General features: G+C 49.0%; 1 protein-coding gene across 1 annotated transcript; it reads right to left on the bottom strand.

Annotated features, from left to right (window-relative positions):
* Positions 1–20704: 20704 nt before the first annotated feature.
* Positions 20705–21684, bottom strand: LOC123406042 (heavy metal-associated isoprenylated plant protein 45-like). Its single transcript, XM_045099542.1, has 3 exons — positions 21596–21684; positions 21430–21505; positions 20705–21338 (listed from the first exon to the last, which is right to left on the bottom strand). The coding sequence occupies exons 1-3, from the start codon at positions 21647–21649 to the stop codon at positions 21016–21018; spliced, it is 453 nt and encodes a 150-aa protein (XP_044955477.1). The 5' UTR covers positions 21650–21684; the 3' UTR covers positions 20705–21015.
* Positions 21685–23101: the final 1417 nt, after the last annotated feature.

Raw genomic sequence — 23101 nt, 5'->3', positions numbered from 1 at the left:
CTTCTACTGCAAGGGAAAGGGTCACTGGAAGCGGAACTGCCCCAAATACTTAGCGGACAAGAAGGCCGGCAACGTTAAAGGTATATGTGATATACATGTTATTGATGTGTACCTTACCAGCGCTCGTAGTAGCTCCTGGGTATTTGATACCGGTGCTGTTGCTCACATTTGCAACTCAAAGCAGGAACTGCGGAATAAGCGGAGACTGGCCAAGGACGAGGTGACGATGCGCGTCGGGAATGGTTCAAAGGTCGATGTGATCGCCGTCGGCACGCTACCTCTACATCTACCGTCGGGATTAGTTTTAAACCTTAATAATTGTTATTTAGTACCAGCTTTAAGCATGAACATTGTATCAGGGTCTTGCTTAATGCGAGACGGCTACTCATTTAAGTCAGAGAATAATGGTTGTTCTATTTATATGAGTGATATGTTTTATGGTCATGCTCCGCTGGTGAATGGTTTATTCTTGATGAATCTCGATCGTGATGTTACACATATTCATAGTGTGAGTACCAAAAGATGCAAAGTTGATAATGATAGTCCCACATACTTGTGGCACTGTCGCCTTGGTCATATCGGCGTTAAGCGCATGAAGAAGCTCCATACTGATGGACTGCTAGAGTCTCTTGACTTTGAATCATTTGACACATGCGAACCGTGCCTCATGGGCAAGATGACTAAGACTCCATTCTCAAGATTAATGGAGAGAGCCTCCGACTTATTGGAAATAATACATACTGATGTGTGTGGTCCAATGAACGTCGAAGCTCGCGGTGGTTATCGTTATGTTCTCACTCTCACCGATGATTTGAGTAGGTATGGGTATATCTACTTGATGAAGCACAAATCTGAGACGTTTGAAAAGTTCAAGGAATTTCAGGGTGAGGTTGAGAATCAACGTGACAGAAAAATAAAATGTCTACGATCTGATCGTGGAGGAGAATATTTGAGTCACGAGTTTGGCACACACCTAAGGAAGTATGGAATCGTTTCACAACTAACACCGCCTGGCACACCGCAGCGCAATGGAGTGTCTGAACGTCGTAATCGCACTTTATTAGATATGGTACGATCTATGATGTCTCTCACCGACTTACCGCTATCATTTTGGGGATACGCAATAGAAACTGCAGCATTCACTTTAAATAGGGCACCGTCTAAATCCGTTGAGACGACACCGTATGAACTATGGTTTGGCAAGAAACCTAAGTTGTCGTTTCTTAAAGTTTGGGGCTGCGATGCTTATGTGAAGAAACTTCAACCAGAAAAGCTCGAACCCAAAGCGAAGAAATGCGTATTCATAGGATACCCCAAGGAAACTATTGGGTATACCTTCTATCTTAGATCCGAAGGTAAAACCTTTGTTGCCAAGAACGGATCCTTTCTAGAGAAAGAGTTTCTCTCGAAAGAAGTAAGTGGGAGGAAGGTAGAACTTGATGAGGTAATTACACCCCCTCTCGAACAGGAAAGTAGCGCAGCGCAAGAAGTTGTTCCTGTGGTGCCTACACCGACTGAAGAGGAAGTTAATGATGATGATCATGAAGCTTCGGATCAAGTTACTACTGAACCGCGAAGGTCCACAAGGGTACGCTCCGCACCAGAATGGTACGGCAACCCTGTGATGGAAATCATGTTGTTAGACAACGGTGAACCTTCGAACTATGAAGAAGCGATGGCGGGCCCGGATTCCAACAAATGGCTTGAGGCCATGAAATCCGAGATAGGATCCATGTATGAGAACAAAGTATGGACTTTGGTGGACTTGCCCGATGAACGGCGAGCCATAGAAAATAAATGGATCTTCAAGAAGAAGACTGATGCAAACGGTAATGTAACCGTTTACAAAGCTCGACTTGTCGCAAAGGGTTTTCGACAAATTCAAGGAGTTGACTACGAAGAGACTTTCTCTCCCGTAGCGAAGCTGAAATCAGTCCGAATCATGTTAGCAATTGCCGCCTTTTATGATTATGAAATTTGGCAAATGGACGTCAAAACAGCGTTCCTTAACGGGAATCTTAAGGAAGAGTTGTATATGATGCAACCAGAAGGTTTTGTCGATCCTAAAGGTGCTAACAAAGTATGCAAGCTCCAGCGCTCCATCTATGGGCTGGTGCAAGCATCTCGGAGTTGGAACATTCGCTTTAATGAGGTGATTAAAGCGTTTGGGTTCATACAGGTTTACGGAGAAGCCTGTCTGTACAAGAAAGTGAGTGGGAGCTCTGTAGCTTTCCTCGTATTATATGTGGATGACATATTGTTGATGGGGAATGATATAGAGATGTTGGAGAGCATAAAGGCCTATTTGAACAAGATTTTTTCAATGAAGGACCTTGGAGAAGCTGCATACATATTAGGCATCAAGATCTATAGAGATAGATCGAGACGCCTCATAGGTCTTTCGCAAAGTACATACCTTGACAAGATATTGAGGAAATTCAATATGGAAAACTCAAAGAAAGGGTTCTTGCCAGTTTTGCAAGGTATGAGATTGAGTAAGACTCAGTCGCCGACCACGGCAGCAGATAGAGAGAAGATGAGTTCTATCCCCTACGCTTCAGCCGTGGGCTCTCTAATGTATGCCATGCTGTGTACCAGACCTGATATAAACCTTGCGATAAGCTTGGTAGGGAGGTACCAAAGTAATCCCGGTGCGGAACACTGGACAGCGGTCAAGAATATCCTTAAGTACCTGAAAAGGACTAAGGAAATGTTTCTCGTTTATGGAGGTGACGAAGAGCTCGTCGTAAAGGGTTACGTCGATGCTAGCTTCGACACAGATCCGGATGACTCTAAGTCACAAACCGGATACGTATATGTGTTGAATGGTGGGGCAGTGAGCTGGTGCAGCAGCAAGCAAGAAGTCGTGGCAGCATCTACATGTGAAGCGGAGTACATAGCTGCTTCAGAAGCGGCTCATGAAGGAATTTGGATGAAGGAGCTCATCACCGACCTTGGAGTGGTTCCAAGCGCGTCGGGTCCTATGACACTCTTCTGTGATAACACTGGAGCCATTGCCATAGCCAAAGAGCCCAGGTTTCACCGGAAGACGAAGCACATCAAGCGCCGCTACAACTCCATCCAGGACCATGTCCAAACTGGAGTGATAGATATTTGTAAAGTACACACGGATCTGAATATTGCAGACCCGTTGACTAAACCTCTTCCACGAGCAAAACATGATCAGCACCATAATGCTATGGGTGTTCGATACATCACAATGTAACTAGATTATTGACTCTAGTGCAAGTGGGAGACTGTTGGAAATATGCCCTAGAGGCAATAATAAAATGGTTATTATCATATTTCCTTGTTCATGATAATCGTCTATCGTTCATGCTATAATTGTATTAACAGGAAACACTAATACATGTGTGAATGAATAGATCACAATGTGTCCCTAGCAAGCCTCTAGTTAGCTAGCTCGTTAGTCAATAGATGATCATGGTTTCCTGATCATGGACATTGGATGTCATTGATAACGGGATCACATCATTGGGAGAATGATGTGGTGGACAAGACCCAATCCTAAGCCTAGCACTAGATCGTATTGTTCGTATGCTAATGCTTTTCTAATGTCAAGTATCTTTTCCTTCGACCGTGAGATCGTGCAACTCCCGGATACCGTAGGAGTGCTTTGGGTGTATCAGACGTCACAACGTAACTGGGTGACTATAAAGGTGCACTACGGGTACCTCCGAAAGTGTCTGTTGGGTTGGCACGAATCGAGATCGGGATTTGTCACTCCGTGTGACGGAGAGGTATCTCTGGGCCCACTCGGTAGAACATCATCATGAGCTCAATGTGACTAAGGAGTTAGTCACACGATGACGTGCTACGGAACGAGTAAAGAGACTTACCGGTAACGAGATTGAACAAGGTATAGGTATACCGACGATCGAATCTCGGGCAAGTTCTATACCGACAGACAAAGGGAATCGTATACGGGATTGATTGAATCCTTGACATCGTGGTTCATCCGATGAGATCATCGTGGAGCTAGTGGGAGCCACCATGGGTATCCAGACCCCGCTGATGGTTATTGGCCAGAGAGGTGTCTCGGTCATGTCTGCCTGTCTCCCGAACCCGTAGGGTCTACACACTTAAGGTTCGGTGACGCTAGGGTTATAGGGAATTGTTATACGAGATTACCGAAAGTTGTTCGGAGTCCCGGATGAGATCCCGGACGTCACGAGGAGCTCCGGAATGGTCCGGAGGTAAAGATTGATATATAGGACGGATGGTTTCGGACACCGGAAGTGTTTCGGGCATCACCGGTAACGTACCGGGACCACCGGGACCACCGGAGGTGGTCCCGGGGGACCACCGAAGGGGGGCTGCGACCCCAAGAGGTAAGATGGGCTAAGTGGGGGTGGGAACCAGCCCCTAGTTGGGCTGGTATGCCTCCCCACTCAGCCCATGGCGCAGGGGAAAGAAAAAGAGGGGGGAACCCTAACTTAGGTGGGCCTTAGGCCCACCAGAGGGGTGCGCCACCCCTCCCCCTTGCCCTGGCCGCCACCCCTTCCCCATCTGAGGGCTGCCGCACCCCTTAGGGGTGGGAACCCTAAGGGCTGCGCCCCCTCCCTCTCCCCCTATATATAGATGAGGTCCGGGGCTGTTTGAGACACGGTTTAATCTCTCTCTCTCGCAGCCCTGCCCTCTCCCTCCTCCTCTCTGCCGGTGCTTGGCGAAGCCTTGCCGGGAGACCTCGTCTCTCCACCAACACCACGCTGTCGTGTTGCTGGTCTTCTTCCCCAACCTCTCCCTCCTCCTTGCTGGATCAAGGTGCGGGAGACGTCACCGGGCTGCACGTGTGTTGAACGCGGAGGTGCCGTTGTTCGGCACTAGGTCGGAATCGCTGCGAGTACGACTCCATCAACCGCGTTCTAGCAACGCTTCCGCTTAGCGATCTTCAAAGGTACGAAGATGCTCTTACCCCTCTCTCGTTGCTGGTCTCTCCATAGGAAGATCTGAACATGCGTAGGAATTTTTTTGAATTTATGCTACGTTTCCCAACAGACAAAGGGAATAATAAAATGGATGATGCTATGGAAATATGCCCTAGAGGCAATAATAAAATGGTTATTATCATATTTCCTTGTTCATGATAATCGTCTATCGTTCATGCTATAATTGTATTAACAGGAAACACTAATACATGTGTGAATGAATAGATCACAATGTGTCCCTAGCAAGCCTCTAGTTAGCTAGCTCGTTAGTCAATAGATGATCATGGTTTCCTGATCATGGACATTGGATGTCATTGATAACGGGATCACATCATTGGGAGAATGATGTGGTGGACAAGACCCAATCCTAAGCCTAGCACTAGATCGTATTGTTCGTATGCTAATGCTTTTCTAATGTCAAGTATCTTTTCCTTCGACCGTGAGATCGTGCAACTCCCGGATACCGTAGGAGTGCTTTGGGTGTATCAGACGTCACAACGTAACTGGGTGACTATAAAGGTGCACTACGGGTACCTCCGAAAGTGTCTGTTGGGTTGGCACGAATCGAGATCGGGATTTGTCACTCCGTGTGACGGAGAGGTATCTCTGGGCCCACTCGGTAGAACATCATCATGAGCTCAATGTGACTAAGGAGTTAGTCACACGATGACGTGCTACGGAACGAGTAAAGAGACTTACCGGTAACGAGATTGAACAAGGTATAGGTATACCGACGATCGAATCTCGGGCAAGTTCTATACCGACAGACAAAGGGAATCGTATACGGGATTGATTGAATCCTTGACATCGTGGTTCATCCGATGAGATCATCGTGGAGCTAGTGGGAGCCACCATGGGTATCCAGACCCCGCTGATGGTTATTGGCCAGAGAGGTGTCTCGGTCATGTCTGCCTGTCTCCCGAACCCGTAGGGTCTACACACTTAAGGTTCGGTGACGCTAGGGTTATAGGGAATTGTTATACGAGATTACCGAAAGTTGTTCGGAGTCCCGGATGAGATCCCGGACGTCACGAGGAGCTCCGGAATGGTCCGGAGGTAAAGATTGATATATAGGACGGATGGTTTCGGACACCGGAAGTGTTTCGGGCATCACCGGTAACGTAACGGGACCACCGGGACCACCGGAGGTGGTCCCGGGGGACCACCGAAGGGGGGCTGCGACCCCAAGAGGTAAGATGGGCTAAGTGGGGGTGGGAACCAGCCCCTAGTTGGGCTGGTATGCCTCCCCACTCAGCCCATGGCGCAGGGGAAAGAAAAAGAGGGGGGAACCCTAACTTAGGTGGGCCTTAGGCCCACCAGAGGGGTGCGCCACCCCTCCCCCTTGCCCTGGCCGCCACCCCTTCCCCATCTGAGGGCTGCCGCACCCCTTAGGGGTGGGAACCCTAAGGGCTGCGCCCCCTCCCTCTCCCCCTATATATAGATGAGGTCCGGGGCTGTTTGAGACACGGTTTAATCTCTCTCTCTCGCAGCCCTGCCCTCTCCCTCCTCCTCTCTGCCGGTGCTTGGCGAAGCCTTGCCGGGAGACCTCGTCTCTCCACCAACACCACGCCGTCGTGTTGCTGGTCTTCTTCCCCAACCTCTCCCTCCTCCTTGCTGGATCAAGGTGCGGGAGACGTCACCGGGCTGCACGTGTGTTGAACGCGGAGGTGCCGTTGTTCGGCACTAGGTCGGAATCGCTGCGAGTACGACTCCATCAACCGCGTTCTAGCAACGCTTCCGCTTAGCGATCTTCAAAGGTACGAAGATGCTCTTACCCCTCTCTCGTTGCTGGTCTCTCCATAGGAAGATCTGAACATGCGTAGGAATTTTTTTGAATTTATGCTACGTTTCCCAACAGACAAAGGGAATAATAAAATGGATGATGCTATGGAAATATGCCCTAGAGGCAATAATAAAATGGTTATTATCATATTTCCTTGTTCATGATAATCGTCTATCGTTCATGCTATAATTGTATTAACAGGAAACACTAATACATGTGTGAATGAATAGATCACAATGTGTCCCTAGCAAGCCTCTAGTTAGCTAGCTCGTTAGTCAATAGATGATCATGGTTTCCTGATCATGGACATTGGATGTCATTGATAACGGAATCACATCATTGGGAGAATGATGTGGTGGACAAGACCCAATCCTAAGCCTAGCACTAGATCGTATTGTTCGTATGCTAATGCTTTTCTAATGTCAAGTATCTTTTCCTTCGACCGTGAGATCGTGCAACTCCCGGATACCGTAGGAGTGCTTTGGGTGTATCACACGTCACAACGTAACTGGGTGACTATAAAGGTGCACTACGGGTACCTCCGAAAGTGTCTGTTGGGTTGGCACGAATCGAGATCGGGATTTGTCACTCCGTGTGACGGAGAGGTATCTCTGGGCCCACTCGGTAGAACATCATCATGAGCTCAATGTGACTAAGGAGTTAGTCACACGATGACGTGCTACGGAACGAGTAAAGAGACTTACCGGTAACGAGATTGAACAAGGTATAGGTATACCGACGATCGAATCTCGGGCAAGTTCTATACCGACAGACAAAGGGAATCGTATACGGGATTGATTGAATCCTTGACATCGTGGTTCATCCGATGAGATCATCGTGGAGCTAGTGGGAGCCACCATGGGTATCCAGACCCCGCTGATGGTTATTGGCCAGAGAGGTGTCTCGGTCATGTCTGCCTGTCTCCCGAACCCGTAGGGTCTACACACTTAAGGTTCGGTGACGCTAGGGTTATAGGGAATTGTTATACGAGATTACCGAAAGTTGTTCGGAGTCCCGGATGAGATCCCGGACGTCACGAGGAGCTCCGGAATGGTCCGGAGGTAAAGATTGATATATAGGACGGATGGTTTCGGACACCGGAAGTGTTTCGGGCATCACCGGTAACGTACCGGGACCACCGGGACCACCGGAGGTGGTCCCGGGGGACCACCGAAGGGGGGCTGCGACCCCAAGAGGTAAGATGGGCTAAGTGGGGGTGGGAACCAGCCCCTAGTTGGGCTGGTATGCCTCCCCACTCAGCCCATGGCGCAGGGGAAAGAAAAAGAGGGGGGAACCCTAACTTAGGTGGGCCTTAGGCCCACCAGAGGGGTGCGCCACCCCTCCCCCTTGCCCTGGCCGCCACCCCTTCCCCATCTGAGGGCTGCCGCACCCCTTAGGGGTGGGAACCCTAAGGGCTGCGCCCCCTCCCTCTCCCCCTATATATAGATGAGGTCCGGGGCTGTTTGAGACACGGTTTAATCTCTCTCTCTCGCAGCCCTGCCCTCTCCCTCCTCCTCTCTGCCGGTGCTTGGCGAAGCCTTGCCGGGAGACCTCGTCTCTCCACCAACACCACGCCGTCGTGTTGCTGGTCTTCTTCCCCAACCTCTCCCTCCTCCTTGCTGGATCAAGGTGCGGGAGACGTCACCGGGCTGCACGTGTGTTGAACGCGGAGGTGCCGTTGTTCGGCACTAGGTCGGAATCGCTGCGAGTACGACTCCATCAACCGCGTTCTAGCAACGCTTCCGCTTAGCGATCTTCAAAGGTACGAAGATGCTCTTACCCCTCTCTCGTTGCTGGTCTCTCCATAGGAAGATCTGAACATGCGTAGGAATTTTTTTGAATTTATGCTACGTTTCCCAACAGACAAAGGGAATAATAAAATGGATGATGCTATGGAAATATGCCCTAGAGGCAATAATAAAATGGTTATTATCATATTTCCTTGTTCATGATAATCGTCTATCGTTCATGCTATAATTGTATTAACAGGAAACACTAATACATGTGTGAATGAATAGATCACAATGTGTCCCTAGCAAGCCTCTAGTTAGCTAGCTCGTTAGTCAATAGATGATCATGGTTTCCTGATCATGGACATTGGATGTCATTGATAACGGGATCACATCATTGGGAGAATGATGTGGTGGACAAGACCCAATCCTAAGCCTAGCACTAGATCGTATTGTTCGTATGCTAATGCTTTTCTAATGTCAAGTATTTTTTCCTTCGACCGTGAGATTGTGCAACTCCCGGATACCGTAGGAGTGCTTTGGGTGTATCAGACGTCACAACGTAACTGGGTGACTATAAAGGTGCACTACGGGTACCTCCGAAAGTGTCTGTTGGGTTGGCACGAATCGAGATCGGGATTTGTCACTCCGTGTGACGGAGAGGTATCTCTGGGCCCACTCGGTAGAACATCATCATGAGCTCAATGTGACTAAGGAGTTAGTCACACGATGACGTGCTACGGAACGAGTAAAGAGACTTACCGGTAACGAGATTGAACAAGGTATAGGTATACCGACGATCGAATCTCGGGCAAGTTCTATACCGACAGACAAAGGGAATCGTATACGGGATTGATTGAATCCTTGACATCGTGGTTCATCCGATGAGATCATCGTGGAGCTAGTGGGAGCCACCATGGGTATCCAGACCCCGCTGATGGTTATTGGCCAGAGAGGTGTCTCGGTCATGTCTGCCTGTCTCCCGAACCCGTAGGGTCTACACACTTAAGGTTCGGTGACGCTAGGGTTATAGGGAATTGTTATACGAGATTACCAAAAGTTGTTCGGAGTCCCGGATGAGATCCCGGACGTCACGAGGAGCTCCGGAATGGTCCGGAGGTAAAGATTGATATATAGGACGGATGGTTTCGGACACCGGAAGTGTTTCGGGCATCACCGGTAACGTACCGGGACCACCGGGACCACCGGAGGTGGTCCCGGGGGACCACCGAAGGGGGGCTGCGACCCCAAGAGGTAAGATGGGCTAAGTGGGGGTGGGAACCAGCCCCTAGTTGGGCTGGTATGCCTCCCCACTCAGCCCATGGCGCAGGGGAAAGAAAAAGAGGGGGGAACCCTAACTTAGGTGGGCCTTAGGCCCACCAGAGGGGTGCGCCACCCCTCCCCCTTGCCCTGGCCGCCACCCCTTCCCCATCTGAGGGCTGCCGCACCCCTTAGGGGTGGGAACCCTAAGGGCTGCGCCCCCTCCCTCTCCCCCTATATATAGATGAGGTCCGGGGCTGTTTGAGACACGGTTTAATCTCTCTCTCTCGCAGCCCTGCCCTCTCCCTCCTCCTCTCTGCCGGTGCTTGGCGAAGCCTTGCCGGGAGACCTCGTCTCTCCACCAACACCACGCCGTCGTGTTGCTGGTCTTCTTCCCCAACCTCTCCCTCCTCCTTGCTGGATCAAGGTGCGGGAGACGTCACCGGGCTGCACGTGTGTTGAACGCGGAGGTGCCGTTGTTCGGCACTAGGTCGGAATCGCTGCGAGTACGACTCCATCAACCGCGTTCTAGCAACGCTTCCGCTTAGCGATCTTCAAAGGTACGAAGATGCTCTTACCCCTCTCTCGTTGCTGGTCTCTCCATAGGAAGATCTGAACATGCGTAGGAATTTTTTTGAATTTATGCTACGTTTCCCAACAGACAAAGGGAATAATAAAATGGATGATGCTATGGAAATATGCCCTAGAGGCAATAATAAAATGGTTATTATCATATTTCCTTGTTCATGATAATCGTCTATCGTTCATGCTATAATTGTATTAACAGGAAACACTAATACATGTGTGAATGAATAGATCACAATGTGTCCCTAGCAAGCCTCTAGTTAGCTAGCTCGTTAGTCAATAGATGATCATGGTTTCCTGATCATGGACATTGGATGTCATTGATAACGGGATCACATCATTGGGAGAATGATGTGGTGGACAAGACCCAATCCTAAGCCTAGCACTAGATCGTATTGTTCGTATGCTAATGCTTTTCTAATGTCAAGTATCTTTTCCTTCGACCGTGAGATCGTGCAACTCCCGGATACCGTAGGAGTGCTTTGGGTGTATCAAACGTCACAACGTAACTGGGTGACTATAAAGGTGCACTACGGGTACCTCCGAAAGTGTCTGTTGGGTTGGCACGAATCGAGATCGGGATTTGTCACTCCGTGTGACGGAGAGGTATCTCTGGGCCCACTCGGTAGAACATCATCATGAGCTCAATGTGACTAAGGAGTTAGTCACACGATGACGTGCTACGGAACGAGTAAAGAGACTTACCGGTAACGAGATTGAACAAGGTATAGGTATACCGACGATCGAATCTCGGGCAAGTTCTATACCGAGAGACAAAGGGAATCGTATACGGGATTGATTGAATCCTTGACATCGTGGTTCATCCGATGAGATCATCGTGGAGCTAGTGGGAGCCACCATGGGTATCCAGACCCCGCTGATGGTTATTGGCCAGAGAGGTGTCTCGGTCATGTCTGCCTGTCTCCCGAACCCGTAGGGTCTACACACTTAAGGTTCGGTGACGCTAGGGTTATAGGAAATTGTTATACGAGATTACCGAAAGTTGTTCGGAGTCCCGGATGAGATCCCGGACGTCACGAGGAGCTCCGGAATGGTCCGGAGGTAAAGATTGATATATAGGACGGATGGTTTCGGACACCGGAAGTGTTTCGGGCATCACCGGTAACGTACCGGGACCACCGGGACCACCGGAGGTGGTCCCGGGGGACCACCGAAGGGGGGCTGCGACCCCAAGAGGTAAGATGGGCTAAGTGGGGGTGGGAACCAGCCCCTAGTTGGGCTGGTATGCCTCCCCACTCAGCCCATGGCGCAGGGGAAAGAAAAAGAGGGGGGAACCCTAACTTAGGTGGGCCTTAGGCCCACCAGAGGGGTGCGCCACCCCTCCCCCTTGCCCTGGCCGCCACCCCTTCCCCATCTGAGGGTTGCCGCACCCCTTAGGGGTGGGAACCCTAAGGGCTGCGCCCCCTCCCTCTCCCCCTATATATAGATGAGGTCCGGGGCTGTTTGAGACACGGTTTAATCTCTCTCTCTCGCAGCCCTGCCCTCTCCCTCCTCCTTTGTGCCGGTGCTTGGCGAAGCCTTGCCGGGAGACCTCGTATATCCACCAACACCACGCCGTCGTGTTGCTGGTCTTCTTCCCCAACCTCTCCCTCCTCCTTGCTGGATCAAGGTGCGGGAGACGTCACCGGGCTGCACGTGTGTTGAACGCGGAGGTGCCGTTGTTCGGCACTAGGTCGGAATCACTGCGAGTACGACTCCATCAACCGCGTTCTAGCAAGGCTTCCGCTTAGCGATCTTCAAAGGTACGAAGATGCTCTTACCCCTCTCTCGTTGCTGGTCTCTCCATAGGAAGATCTGAACATGCGTAGGAAATTTTTTGAATTTATGCTACGTTTCCCAACAGACAAAGGGAATAATAAAATGGATGATGCTATGGAAATATGCCCTAGAGGCAATAATAAAATGGTTATTATCATATTTCCTTGTTCATGATAATCGTCTATCGTTCATGCTATAATTGTATTAACAGGAAACACTAATACATGTGTGAATGAATAGATCACAATGTGTCCCTAGCAAGCCTCTAGTTAGCTAGCTCGTTAGTCAATAGATGATCATGGTTTCCTGATCATGGACATTGGATGTCATTGATAACGGGATCACATCATTGGGAGAATGATGTGGTGGACAAGACCCAATCCTAAGCCTAGCACTAGATCGTATTGTTCGTATGCTAATGCTTTTCTAATGTCAAGTATCTTTTCCTTCGACCGTGAGATCGTGCAACTCCCGGATACCGTAGGAGTGCTTTGGGTGTATCAAACGTCACAACGTAACTGGGTGACTATAAAGGTGCACTACGGGTACCTCCGAAAGTGTCTGTTGGGTTGGCACGAATCGAGACCGGGATTTGTCACTCCGTGTGACGGAGAGGTATCTCTGGGCCCACTCGGTAGAACATCATCATGAGCTCAATGTGACTAAGGAGTTAGTCACACGATGACGTGCTACGGAACGAGTAAAGAGACTTACCGGTAACGAGATTGAACAAGGTATAGGTATACCGACGATCGAATCTCGGGCAAGTTCTATACCGACAGACAAAGGGAATCGTATACGGGATTGATTGAATCCTTGACATCGTGGTTCATCCGATGAGATCATCGTGGAGCTAGTGGGAGCCACCATGGGTATCCAGACCCCGCTGATGGTTATTGGCCAGAGAGGTGTCTCGGTCATGTCTGCCTGTCTCCCGAACCCGTAGGGTCTACACACTTAAGGTTCGGTGACGCTAGGGTTATAGAGAATTGTTATACGAGATTACCGAAAGTTGTTCGGAGTCCCGGATGAGATCCCGGACGTCACGAGGAGCTCCGGAATGGTCCGGAGGTAAAGATTGATATATAGGACGGATGGTTTCGGACACCGGAAGTGTTTCGGGCATCACCGGTAACGTACCGGGACCACCGAAGGGGGGCTGCGACCCCAAGAGGTAAGATGGGCTAAGTGGGGGTGGAAACCAGCCCCTAGTTGGGCTGGTATGCCTCCCCACTCAGCCCATGGCGCAGGGGAAAGAAAAAGAGGGGGGAACCCTAACTTAGGTGGGCCTTAGGCCCACCAGAGGGGTGCGCCACCCCTCCCCCTTGCCCTGGCCGCCACCCCTTCCCCATCTGAGGGCTGCCGCACCCCTTAGGGGTGGGAACCCTAAGGGCTGCGACCCCTCCCTCTCCCCCTATATATAGATGAGGTCCGGGGCTGTTTGAGACACGGTTTAATCTCTCTCTCTCGCAGCCCTGCCCTCTCCCTCCTCCTCTCTGCCGGTGCTTGGCGAAGCCTTGCCGGGAGACCTCGTCTCTCCACCAACACCACGCCGTCGTGTTGCTGGTCTTCTTCCCCAACCTCTCCCTCCTCCTTGCTGGATCAAGGTGCGGGAGACGTCACCGGGCTGCACGTGTGTTGAACGCGGAGGTGCCGTTGTTCGGCACTAGATTGGAATCGCCGCGAGTACGACTCCATCAACCGCGTTCTAGCAAACGCTTCCGCTTAGCGATATTCAAAGGTACGAAGATGCTCTTACCCCTCTCTCGTTGCTGGTCTCTCCATAGGAAGATCTGAACATGCGTAGGAATTTTTTTGAATTTATGCTACGTTACCCAACAGTGGCATCCGAGCCAGGTTTTCTATGCGTAGATTCTATGCACGAGTAGAACACAAAAGTTGTGGGCGATGGTTTGTCAATTTGCTTGCCGTTACTAGTCTTATTCTTTTCCGGCGGTATTGTGGGATGAAGCGGCCCGGACCGACCTTACACGTACGCTTACGTGAGACTGGTTCCACCGACAGACATGCACATCGTGCATAAAGGTGGCTAGCGGGTGTCTGTCTCTCCTACTCTAGTCGGATTGGATTTGATGAAAAGGGTCCTTATGAAGGGTAAATAGCTTTGTCATATCATCGTTGTGGCTGTCACGTTGGTAAGAAGGCGTTCTTGCTAGAAACCCAAATCAGCCACATAAAACTTGCAACAACAATTAGAGGACGTCTAACTTGTTTTTGCAGGGTTTGACATGTGATGTGATATGGCCAAAGTTGTGATGTTACATGTATGATGTATGAGATGATCATGTTATTGTAATAGGTTTCACGACTTGCATGTCGATGAGTATGACAACCGGCAGGAGCCATAGGAGTTGTCTTAATTTATTGTATGAGATGCAACGCCATGTGCTTGCTACTTTTACTTCATTGCTAACGGTTAGCCATAGTAGTAGTGATAGTAGTAGTTGGCGTGACGACTTCACGAAGACACGATGATGGAGATCATGATGATGGAGATCATGGTGTCACGCCGGTGACGATGATGATCATGCGATGCCTGAAGATGGAGATCGAATGAGCAAAGATGATAATGGCCATATCATGTCACTATATGATTGCATTGTGATGTTTATCATGCTTTACATCTTATTGCTTAAAACGACGGTAGCATAATAAGATGATCCCTCCTAAAATTTCGAGAACGTATTCCCCTAAGTGTGCACCGTTGCGAAGGTTCGTTGTCTCGAAGCACCACGTGATGATCGGGTGTGATAGATTCTAACGTTCGCATACAACGGGTGTAAGCCAGATTTACACACGCAAAACACTTAGGTTGACTCGACGAGCTTAGCATGTACAGACATGACCTCGAATACAAGAGACCGAAAGGTCGAACATGAGTCGTATGGTTGAATACGATCAGCATGAAGTTGCTCACCATGGTGACTAGTCCGTCTCACGTGATGATCGGACATGGGTTAGTCAACATGGATCATGTATCACTTAGATGACTAGAAGGATGTCGATTTAAGTGGGAGTTCATACTTAATTTGATTAAATGAACTTAATTGTCATGAACTTAGTCTAAAAGTTGTCTTTATAAATATTGTAGATGTCCAACGTCAACCTCAACTTCAACGCATTCCTAGAGAAAAACAAGCTGAAAGATGATGGTAGCAACTATGCGGACTGGGTTCGCAACCTGAAGCTCATCCTTGAAGCAACTAAAAAGGCTTATGTCCTTAATGCGCCGCTAGGTGACCCTCTCGCTCCCGCAGCAGCGCAGGACGTTCTAAACGTCTGGCAAGCGCGAAGTGATGACTACTCTCTGGTCAGGTGTGGCATGTTATACAGTTTAGAAACGGGGCTCCAAAGACGTTTTGAGCAACACGGGGCATATGAGATGTTCCAAGAGCTGAAGCTAGTATTTCAAGCTCATGCCCGTGTCGAGAGATATGAAGTCTGTGACAAGTTCTTCAGCTGTAAGATGGAGGAGAACAGTTCTGTCAGTGAGCACATACTCAAAATGTCTGGGTTACACGGTCGTCTGACTTCACTTGGAGTCGAACTTCCGGATGATGCTATCATTGACAGAATCCTCCAGTCTCTCCCACCAAGCTACAAAGGCTTTGTGCTTAACTACAACATGCAAGGGATGGAGAAAACCATTCCCGAGTTGTACTCGTGCGGTGGTCCCGGTACGTTACCGGTGAGGCCGCGCACCAGGTGAGCCGCCAACTTCGTCACCCAAGCAACCGAAGCCGACACCCAACAAGCATACTGGGAGCCGTCGCTCAGACATCCACGCCGACCATGAGGCCGCGCACCAGGCGAGCCGCCAGCTTCGTCACCCAAGCAACCTGAGCCGACACCCAGCAAGCATATCGGGAGCCGCCGCTCACACGTTCACGCCGACCCCGAAGTCGCACACCAGGTGAGCCGCCAACTTCATCACCCAAACAACCGGAGCCGACACCCAACAAGCATATCGGAGCCACCGCTGAGACATCCATGTCGACCCCGAGGCCGCGCGCCAGGCAAGCCGCCACCTTCGTCACCCAAGCAACCAGAGCCAATACCCAACAAGCATATCCGGAGCCACCGCTCCGACATTCACGCCGACCCCGAGGCCACGCTCTAGGCTGGCTGACGACACTGCCATCCAGACTCTACCAAGAGTTAAGGGACGGAAAATATACCTTTCTCTTTTATTTTTTTGTTTCTTGTTATAATGTGTGGTTTGATTTATATATAAAGCGGGACAAAAGTTTTCTTTGGTAATATAAAACTATGAATGAAGGTCACCCTGGGCATTTGGGTACCCTAACCCGCCATTCGAATCCGAACCAAACCGAATTATCCGAATTGTCGGGTAATACGGGTCTTGGGTTAAGGTTCGGTTCTCAATTCCTGGCTATTCGGTTTTCGGGTTAGGGTTCGTGTTGGGGATATTACCTATGGGTGACCCGTCCCTAGTGGGTCGGGTCACCAAAGGGGCGACTCACCATTAGCTGCGCGTCCCGTAGCCCAGATGCTGATGGCGGTTCGAGAGGTCGTGCGGATGATGGATTACCAAGAAAGCTCCTGGTCGTGGGGAACAAACGACTTAAAAATAAGGAAAGTCACAAAGAATAGAAGGTCAGGACTTTGTAAACCCTAGGGCCTCGACCTGTATATAAAGACGAGTCCCAAGGAGAGGTCAGGCGAGTTAGAGAGAATCGAGAGCTAGGTCAGGCGAGTTACGCCCTCCTTGTAATCGAAACCACCATTAATCCATACATAGCAGGACGTAGGTTTTTACCTCCTCACGAGGGGCCGAACCTGGGTAAATCTGAGTCTCGCTTTCGCTCACCTCCTTCGAGTCGTCACCAAGGCGCGATGGCTCCATCTCTAAGTCCTTTCACGAGGACATCTGTCGTGACAAAACCACGACAATTCGGGTTCTAGTCAGGAAAACCCGAAATACTCATACTACCCAAGTTACTCATAGTAGCCAAATTATTCATGCTTTTATTACACTTACATGTTATCCATACTAACTAAAACATCCATACTATTTAAAATACCCACACTATCCGAATAATTCATATCAAAAGTTGATATGTGCTTTGTTTTGGTTTTTTTGGTACCTGAATTAGCCGAATTAAAATTTTGGATAATTTGGCTTTGATTTTTTTTTTTACAGAAAAAAAAAGGTTTTCATTTTTAAACATCCGACTTACCCATAACCCGAACTACCCAAATCGAAATAACCAAAATATCGAAACGTCCAGGCTGAAATGAAGGTGGAAGGCGGTTCCAAGTTGCAATGAGGCGGTGCTAGGAGCCGTAGAGCGGTTTTGAACTAACTCTTGATCTCCTAAAGAGTAAGTAGTTTACAACGTTCCACCACCCCGTAAAAAAGGTACTTCCTCTGTCCATAATGTAAGATTTTTTTTGCATTAATGTAGTGTTAAAAAACGTATTATATCATGAAACGGAGGAAGTAGCTTACAACGTTTAATTATGAACTAGCACTTTGTTTTTTCGCGGGTAACTAGCGATTACCTACCATCCATAATGCATTGATTGATTTTGTTCGCATGTAGCACGCGCGCAACTCACCAACCTCATAACCTACCACAAACCTCACTCTCTACGGCGTGTTAGCAACGCCGGTCAAACCTGATGAACATCGTGCCAATATTCTACGGCACTTGCGTTGTTGTTGGTATATACTCCGTAGCAGCCAGTGCGATGGGAGACGAGACCTTGTCGTCAGGCGATTCGTGAATTGCTGAATTGTTCTGCTACATGTTGCCAAGTTGTTTGTTTCGGATTATTTTAGAGGAGCGCTGAAAGTCCAGAGGGAGTGTTCGGCCCAGAGGTTACCATCTCACCGGTCCGGGTCACCGTCGGCACACATTCAGACCAAACCAAGGATCAGTTAACCAGAAACAGAAGACCAGTCCACGGAAATGTTACTTTCATATGCAAAAGCCACTTTCGACTAGTCAGGCCGGTCTTTGTAACGAGAGAACCAGAATCATTCGAACTTCGGTTCTCTTTGTACTGTTCTTCTCTTTAAAAATGGCAGTGCATGGACCCCGAACCCCCCCCCCCCCTCTTGGGTTCCCCGCCGCCCGCCGCCGTCGCCAGCTTCGTGGTTGCTCCTCCATCTCCCCGCCGTCGACCCCCCCCCCCCCTCATCCTTCGCCTGGTACCACCCTAGCGCCGCCTCCTCGGGAGGCGGCCGGGGCGGTGTGCTCCCCCTTCCCTCGTCGACCCCTCCTTCCCCCTTCCCCTCACTGCCGTCAGCGATCGCCCTTAGCCCTTGGTCGGGTGGGGTCGGTGGCGGCGGGACCTTCTGTCCCCGCGTGTGCATCTCTCCTTTTCGGGGCAGGGGCGGCAGCGATGCTTCTCGGTTTGGTGCTGGCCCAGCGGTGGTGGCCGGCGGCACGCGAGGTGGTGGCGCGGCCCCTTGGCGGCGGGATAGCCTGGTGGCGCGGGGTGGCCGGCTGCACGCCCCCGACCCAGATCTAGGCCCTACGGGCTCCATCTGGGTCCTAGCGACTCGCCCCCCCTCGGCGTGGCTTCATGGTCTTCTTTGTGATGAGGAGGAGGAGCAGCTCGGACGGGGGGCAGCGACGTCGACGACATGCCTGCTACAACGCGATGGCGGGAGCTTTACGGGCATCTGAGGGCCTGGCCGGGCCTCTGGGCCCATGGTCCTGGTATGCTCCTGCTATTGTGTCTGGTAAGCTACCGTCGTCGAAAGTGGAGGTTGAGCCCTCCCGCTTGTCGACGATGCGCTATCTCTAGTCCAAGCTTCTTTTTGTCGCTGTGCAGACATCACCTCGCGGTGCCGTGGTGAGACGACGTGGAGGCTTCAAGACCGCGTTGGCATAGGGTTATGGTCGGTTTGGTGGCAGGCTCCATAGAGTCCGAGGTGAACGTGGGGATCGGGGTAAATCCATGTCGGCCTGGCCAACACCGACGCGGTGGCGTCTATGGGTGCCACCGGACCCTCCTGGAGGGCGTCGGGGGCTACCCTTCCTCTCGCCTCGTCACGTACCGGAGGAAACCCTTGACAACAGCATTGTCATCGGCAGAAAGATGAGTTGGCGGCGGTGGCGGACTATAAGGACGTGACGGAGGCGGACGAGGAAGCAGCCTAACCGGTCGTGACGACACTTCCTTGATCGGGGAGAAGTTGGCTAGGATTGTCGATCCGGAAGGGCAGAAATGCACGGATTGTCGGACTAATGTTTTTATTTGGGCATGTAAGAACTAGGATCCTGATATTCACCATAGGTGTGGCACAATGGACACTCGGCCACACGACTCTGTGTGGCATATTCAGGTGACAGTGCACACGCCCGTGTGTGGGCGAATATTATAACTGCTCATACGTGTGGGCGCAGCTACTTCGTATCACACGGCGAACCAACAACAACTACTCACCCCATCATGCACGTGTGGCACGAAGCAATTCTGCCCTGGCATTTTTTATGACAGGTTTAGTTATCCGGGGAGGGAAACTTTAGTTGTAAAGCATGGCAACTTCTATGTTCTGGATGATAAATTTTATTTTTTTTGTGCACGTGTGGCACGAAGCAATTCGTTCCGACATTTTTTATGACAACTTTAGTTACCCGGGGATGACAACTTTAGTTGTAAATCATGACAACTTCTCTATTTTTGGATTACAAGTTTCGTTGTTTTTTTCGGATGGCAATTTTAGTTGTAAAAACCCGAGGACAATGTTACTTCATGTCACATGTTGGCACTTATCATTTGGGTTAACTATAGTTTTCATATGTGATCAAATCATTGTTGTCATGTATGGTCAACCATAAATTATCATGTGTGATTAACTAGTTGTCACGTATGATCAAATCGTAATTGTCATGTGTAATTAACTGGTTGTCACGTGTGGTTAAATCATAATTGTCATGTATGATCAATCATATTTACCATGTGTCATTAACTAGTTGTCATATATGAACAACCATAGTTTCCATCTATCAGCTGCGAGCGTCGTGTGAGCGAAAAGAAGTTCACCCACACGGTGACGCGAGCAGTCGTGCGCTAATGGACTGAATGATGTTCGTGTGGCCGAGGAGCGGCCAACTGACGACGCGAGCAACCTTGCCCTAATGAATTGGATGGTGTCTGTGTGAACGAGAAGCGGTTCATCCACACGATGTTGAGTGCTTACGTGGCTCCGTACCTAGATGACAATTGTAGCAAGATTCGCGTAAATCAAAATAAATGACGATGATTGCGTTTGGCGAAGTTGATAAATGACATACGTGTGGACGTTATCATTTAAAAATAGTTAAGCATATTTACCTCATTTTGTTGCGCATGCGGTCCGGCGCGCGACGCGTTGTGTGGATCGGAGCAAAGTATATTTGAATTTAAATTATAGCATGCGTTGGGTGGATTGAATCGAAGTATATTTGAATTTGAATTATACAGGTTGGATGTCATTCTCCGCCATTTGTGTGCGTGAACTGATTCCCTGTCCGTAAACTGATTCCCTGTCCATGAACGAATGCGGAAAAAAATTACGGGTTGCGTTGATGATACCTTTACAACCTGAACAGAGAGCATCCTTTTCTAGTCCCTCCGCGTGTTGTTCAATCAGACAAGATTAAACTACATAAGATACCTTAGCGAGATCGTCCACTAGCATCGAATAATTCGATGTTTTCGCAGCATCTTTTCTTTGTCCGCAATGTAAAACAGCATCGTCTCGGCTAGATTATATATGTTCCTATCCGGTGGTCAATTTCAAAGGACAGCGAATTAATCAGTGATGCTAGCCTTGTTCTCTATACCCCTTGCCCAAGATTGGCTAGAAACACTTGACGTGTGTTCTTCGTCCTATATCATTATATCAACAGCATATTTTTGTTGTTGTCTATAAATTTCTTTCGGAGGATCACATGACGGCGCAGGCGTGCACGTTGTCGTCGTTGAAGAGCGCGAGCGCGCGGTCGTCGACGATGTGCGTGAAGGCGTGGCCGGGGTAGTAGCCCACCACCGGATCGTTGTAGCCGTGGAGGTGGTACCTGTGCGTGGGCAGGTAGGTGTCGTCCTCCAGGTACCGTATCGCGAACGGGTAGTACTCGGCGTCATACGGCCACGGCCAGAACTCGGCCGCCCTCCCCGTGCGCCGCGCCGCCCGGAGCACCCTCCGCCGGTCAACGTACCCCGTCACCGTCACCTTCTGCGCGTCCATGTCGATCTCCACCGTGCTCACGCCTGCACGTACTGCAGCAGAGTCACTGGCTTGATCGATCGCATGCATGTCCGTGTGTTCTGTTGAATGATCGAGGATAACAGTACTACGTGCCTTCGAGCCGGGACATGGCCTTCCTTATCCTCTTCTCGCAGCCCTCGCAGTCCATGTGCACATTCATCTCCACGATCTTGCATTACAAGTGCGAGCAAACAACGATCAAACTGGAATGAGATTACCAATGCCATGAAGATATGCATGCACCCGTTTTTGTACTTACAGACAGGGCGTTCGACAAGGCAGCGCTCCTCCGCGTCCTCCAAAAGCGTAGCATGCTCACTCACTCCAATCGCCCGCACTGCAGGTACCGCCTGGTGTGGATATGCACCAAGACTGCAAGCACGAAGGGTATAAATACTGCACGAGCAAACGCCAATGCACGGTGGATATAATATCAACTCAGCATGAGCGAACATTGGCATCGATGCCTCCCAGCACGAGGAGATGTATATGCGTGACGGGTCGATGCGGGATCAATTCCTTATGATTGATCCGTTGGCCGTATTTTTTCTTGAACACAATACACAGACGTAAACTTTCGTATAAACGTGCATGCACTTACATTTATAAACGCATATACCGACATTCTATCCCTATGACTACAAGCATCTTTGAAAAATTAAGCCGGCATATCATCTTGAGATTTTCGTAGACGGCTCGTCGTCGAAGAAAACATTTCTTTTTACTGAATGCACATCGTCTGAAATCCTAAAATAAAATTCAAAAATAATACAAACACAAGGATTTGAACCCTATTAGACCGAGGATATCATTGTTTCTCCAACCACCTAGTTCGCTTCAGATTGATTCGCTTCATTGGCCGTACTTGGAAGATTTACACATGCGCGGACTAGAATCATGTTGTCCTCATTAAGATATTTAATTAATAAAACACGTACGGCAAGAATACACGAAATCAACATATTCTTTTAACATAGTACACACACAATCCTTCATATATACGTGCATACACTCATTTCTATAAACGTACACACGTATACCCAGTGGCAGAGGGCGAAACTTTTTTGAGCTGGAGCGAACTCTTAACTGCTGTTTTTTATGCAAAACCTACACAGATAATAATACATACTAACAATGCACACGAACAGTTTTTTTCAGGTTTTTTTATGTGAAGAAAAAATTTCGAATTTGAAGTAAAATTAAAACAAAAAAGTGAACAAATTTGAAAGTGCGGACAATTTTTAAAACACAATTATTTTTTGAATCTTGAGAAATTTTTTTTGAAAAGAAGAACAATTTTGAAAAACCCCAAACAAATTTGAAAGCGCGAACAAATTTTTAAAGAGGAACATTTTTTGAAATTTGAGAAGAAATTTTCAAACCAAGAACAATTTTAAAAAACGCGAACAAATTTGGAAGCACGGATAATTTTTAAAGCATGAACATTTTTGAATATCGAGAACAAAATTTAGAAAAGGAGAACAATTTTGAAAAATTCCGAACAAATTTGCAAACATGAAAAAAAAGTACGACATTTTCTGAATTTTGAGAACAAATTTTGAAACCGAGAACAAATTTAAAAAAGTGAATAAATTTGGAAGCGCGAACAATTTTCTAAAGCACAAACATTTTTTGAATCTTGAGAACAAAATTTTGAAAAGTAGAACAATTTTTGAAAAAACCCGAACAAATATGCAAGCGCGAACAAACTTTGAAAGCACGAACATTTTTTGAATTTTGAGAACAAATTTTGAAACCGAGAACA

The sequence above is a fragment of the Hordeum vulgare genome, chromosome 6H (assembly GCF_904849725.1).
Source record: "Hordeum vulgare subsp. vulgare chromosome 6H, MorexV3_pseudomolecules_assembly, whole genome shotgun sequence".
Lineage (NCBI taxonomy): Eukaryota > Viridiplantae > Streptophyta > Magnoliopsida > Poales > Poaceae > Hordeum > Hordeum vulgare.
Note: the sequence above shows the minus strand (reverse complement) of the source record. Positions and strands in the feature narration are given on the sequence as shown.

Coding starts and splice junctions, on each gene's coding strand:
- LOC123406042 (XM_045099542.1), bottom strand. CDS start 21,649: ATGCTACGCTTTTGGAGGACGCGGAGGAGCGCTGCCTTGTCGAACGCC. Junction 21,506..21,595: donor CCTTGTCGAACGCCCTGTCT/GTAAGTACAAAA, acceptor TTGTAATGCAAG/ATCGTGGAGATGAATGTGCA. Junction 21,339..21,429: donor GGCCATGTCCCGGCTCGAAG/GCACGTAGTACT, acceptor CAGTACGTGCAG/GCGTGAGCACGGTGGAGATC.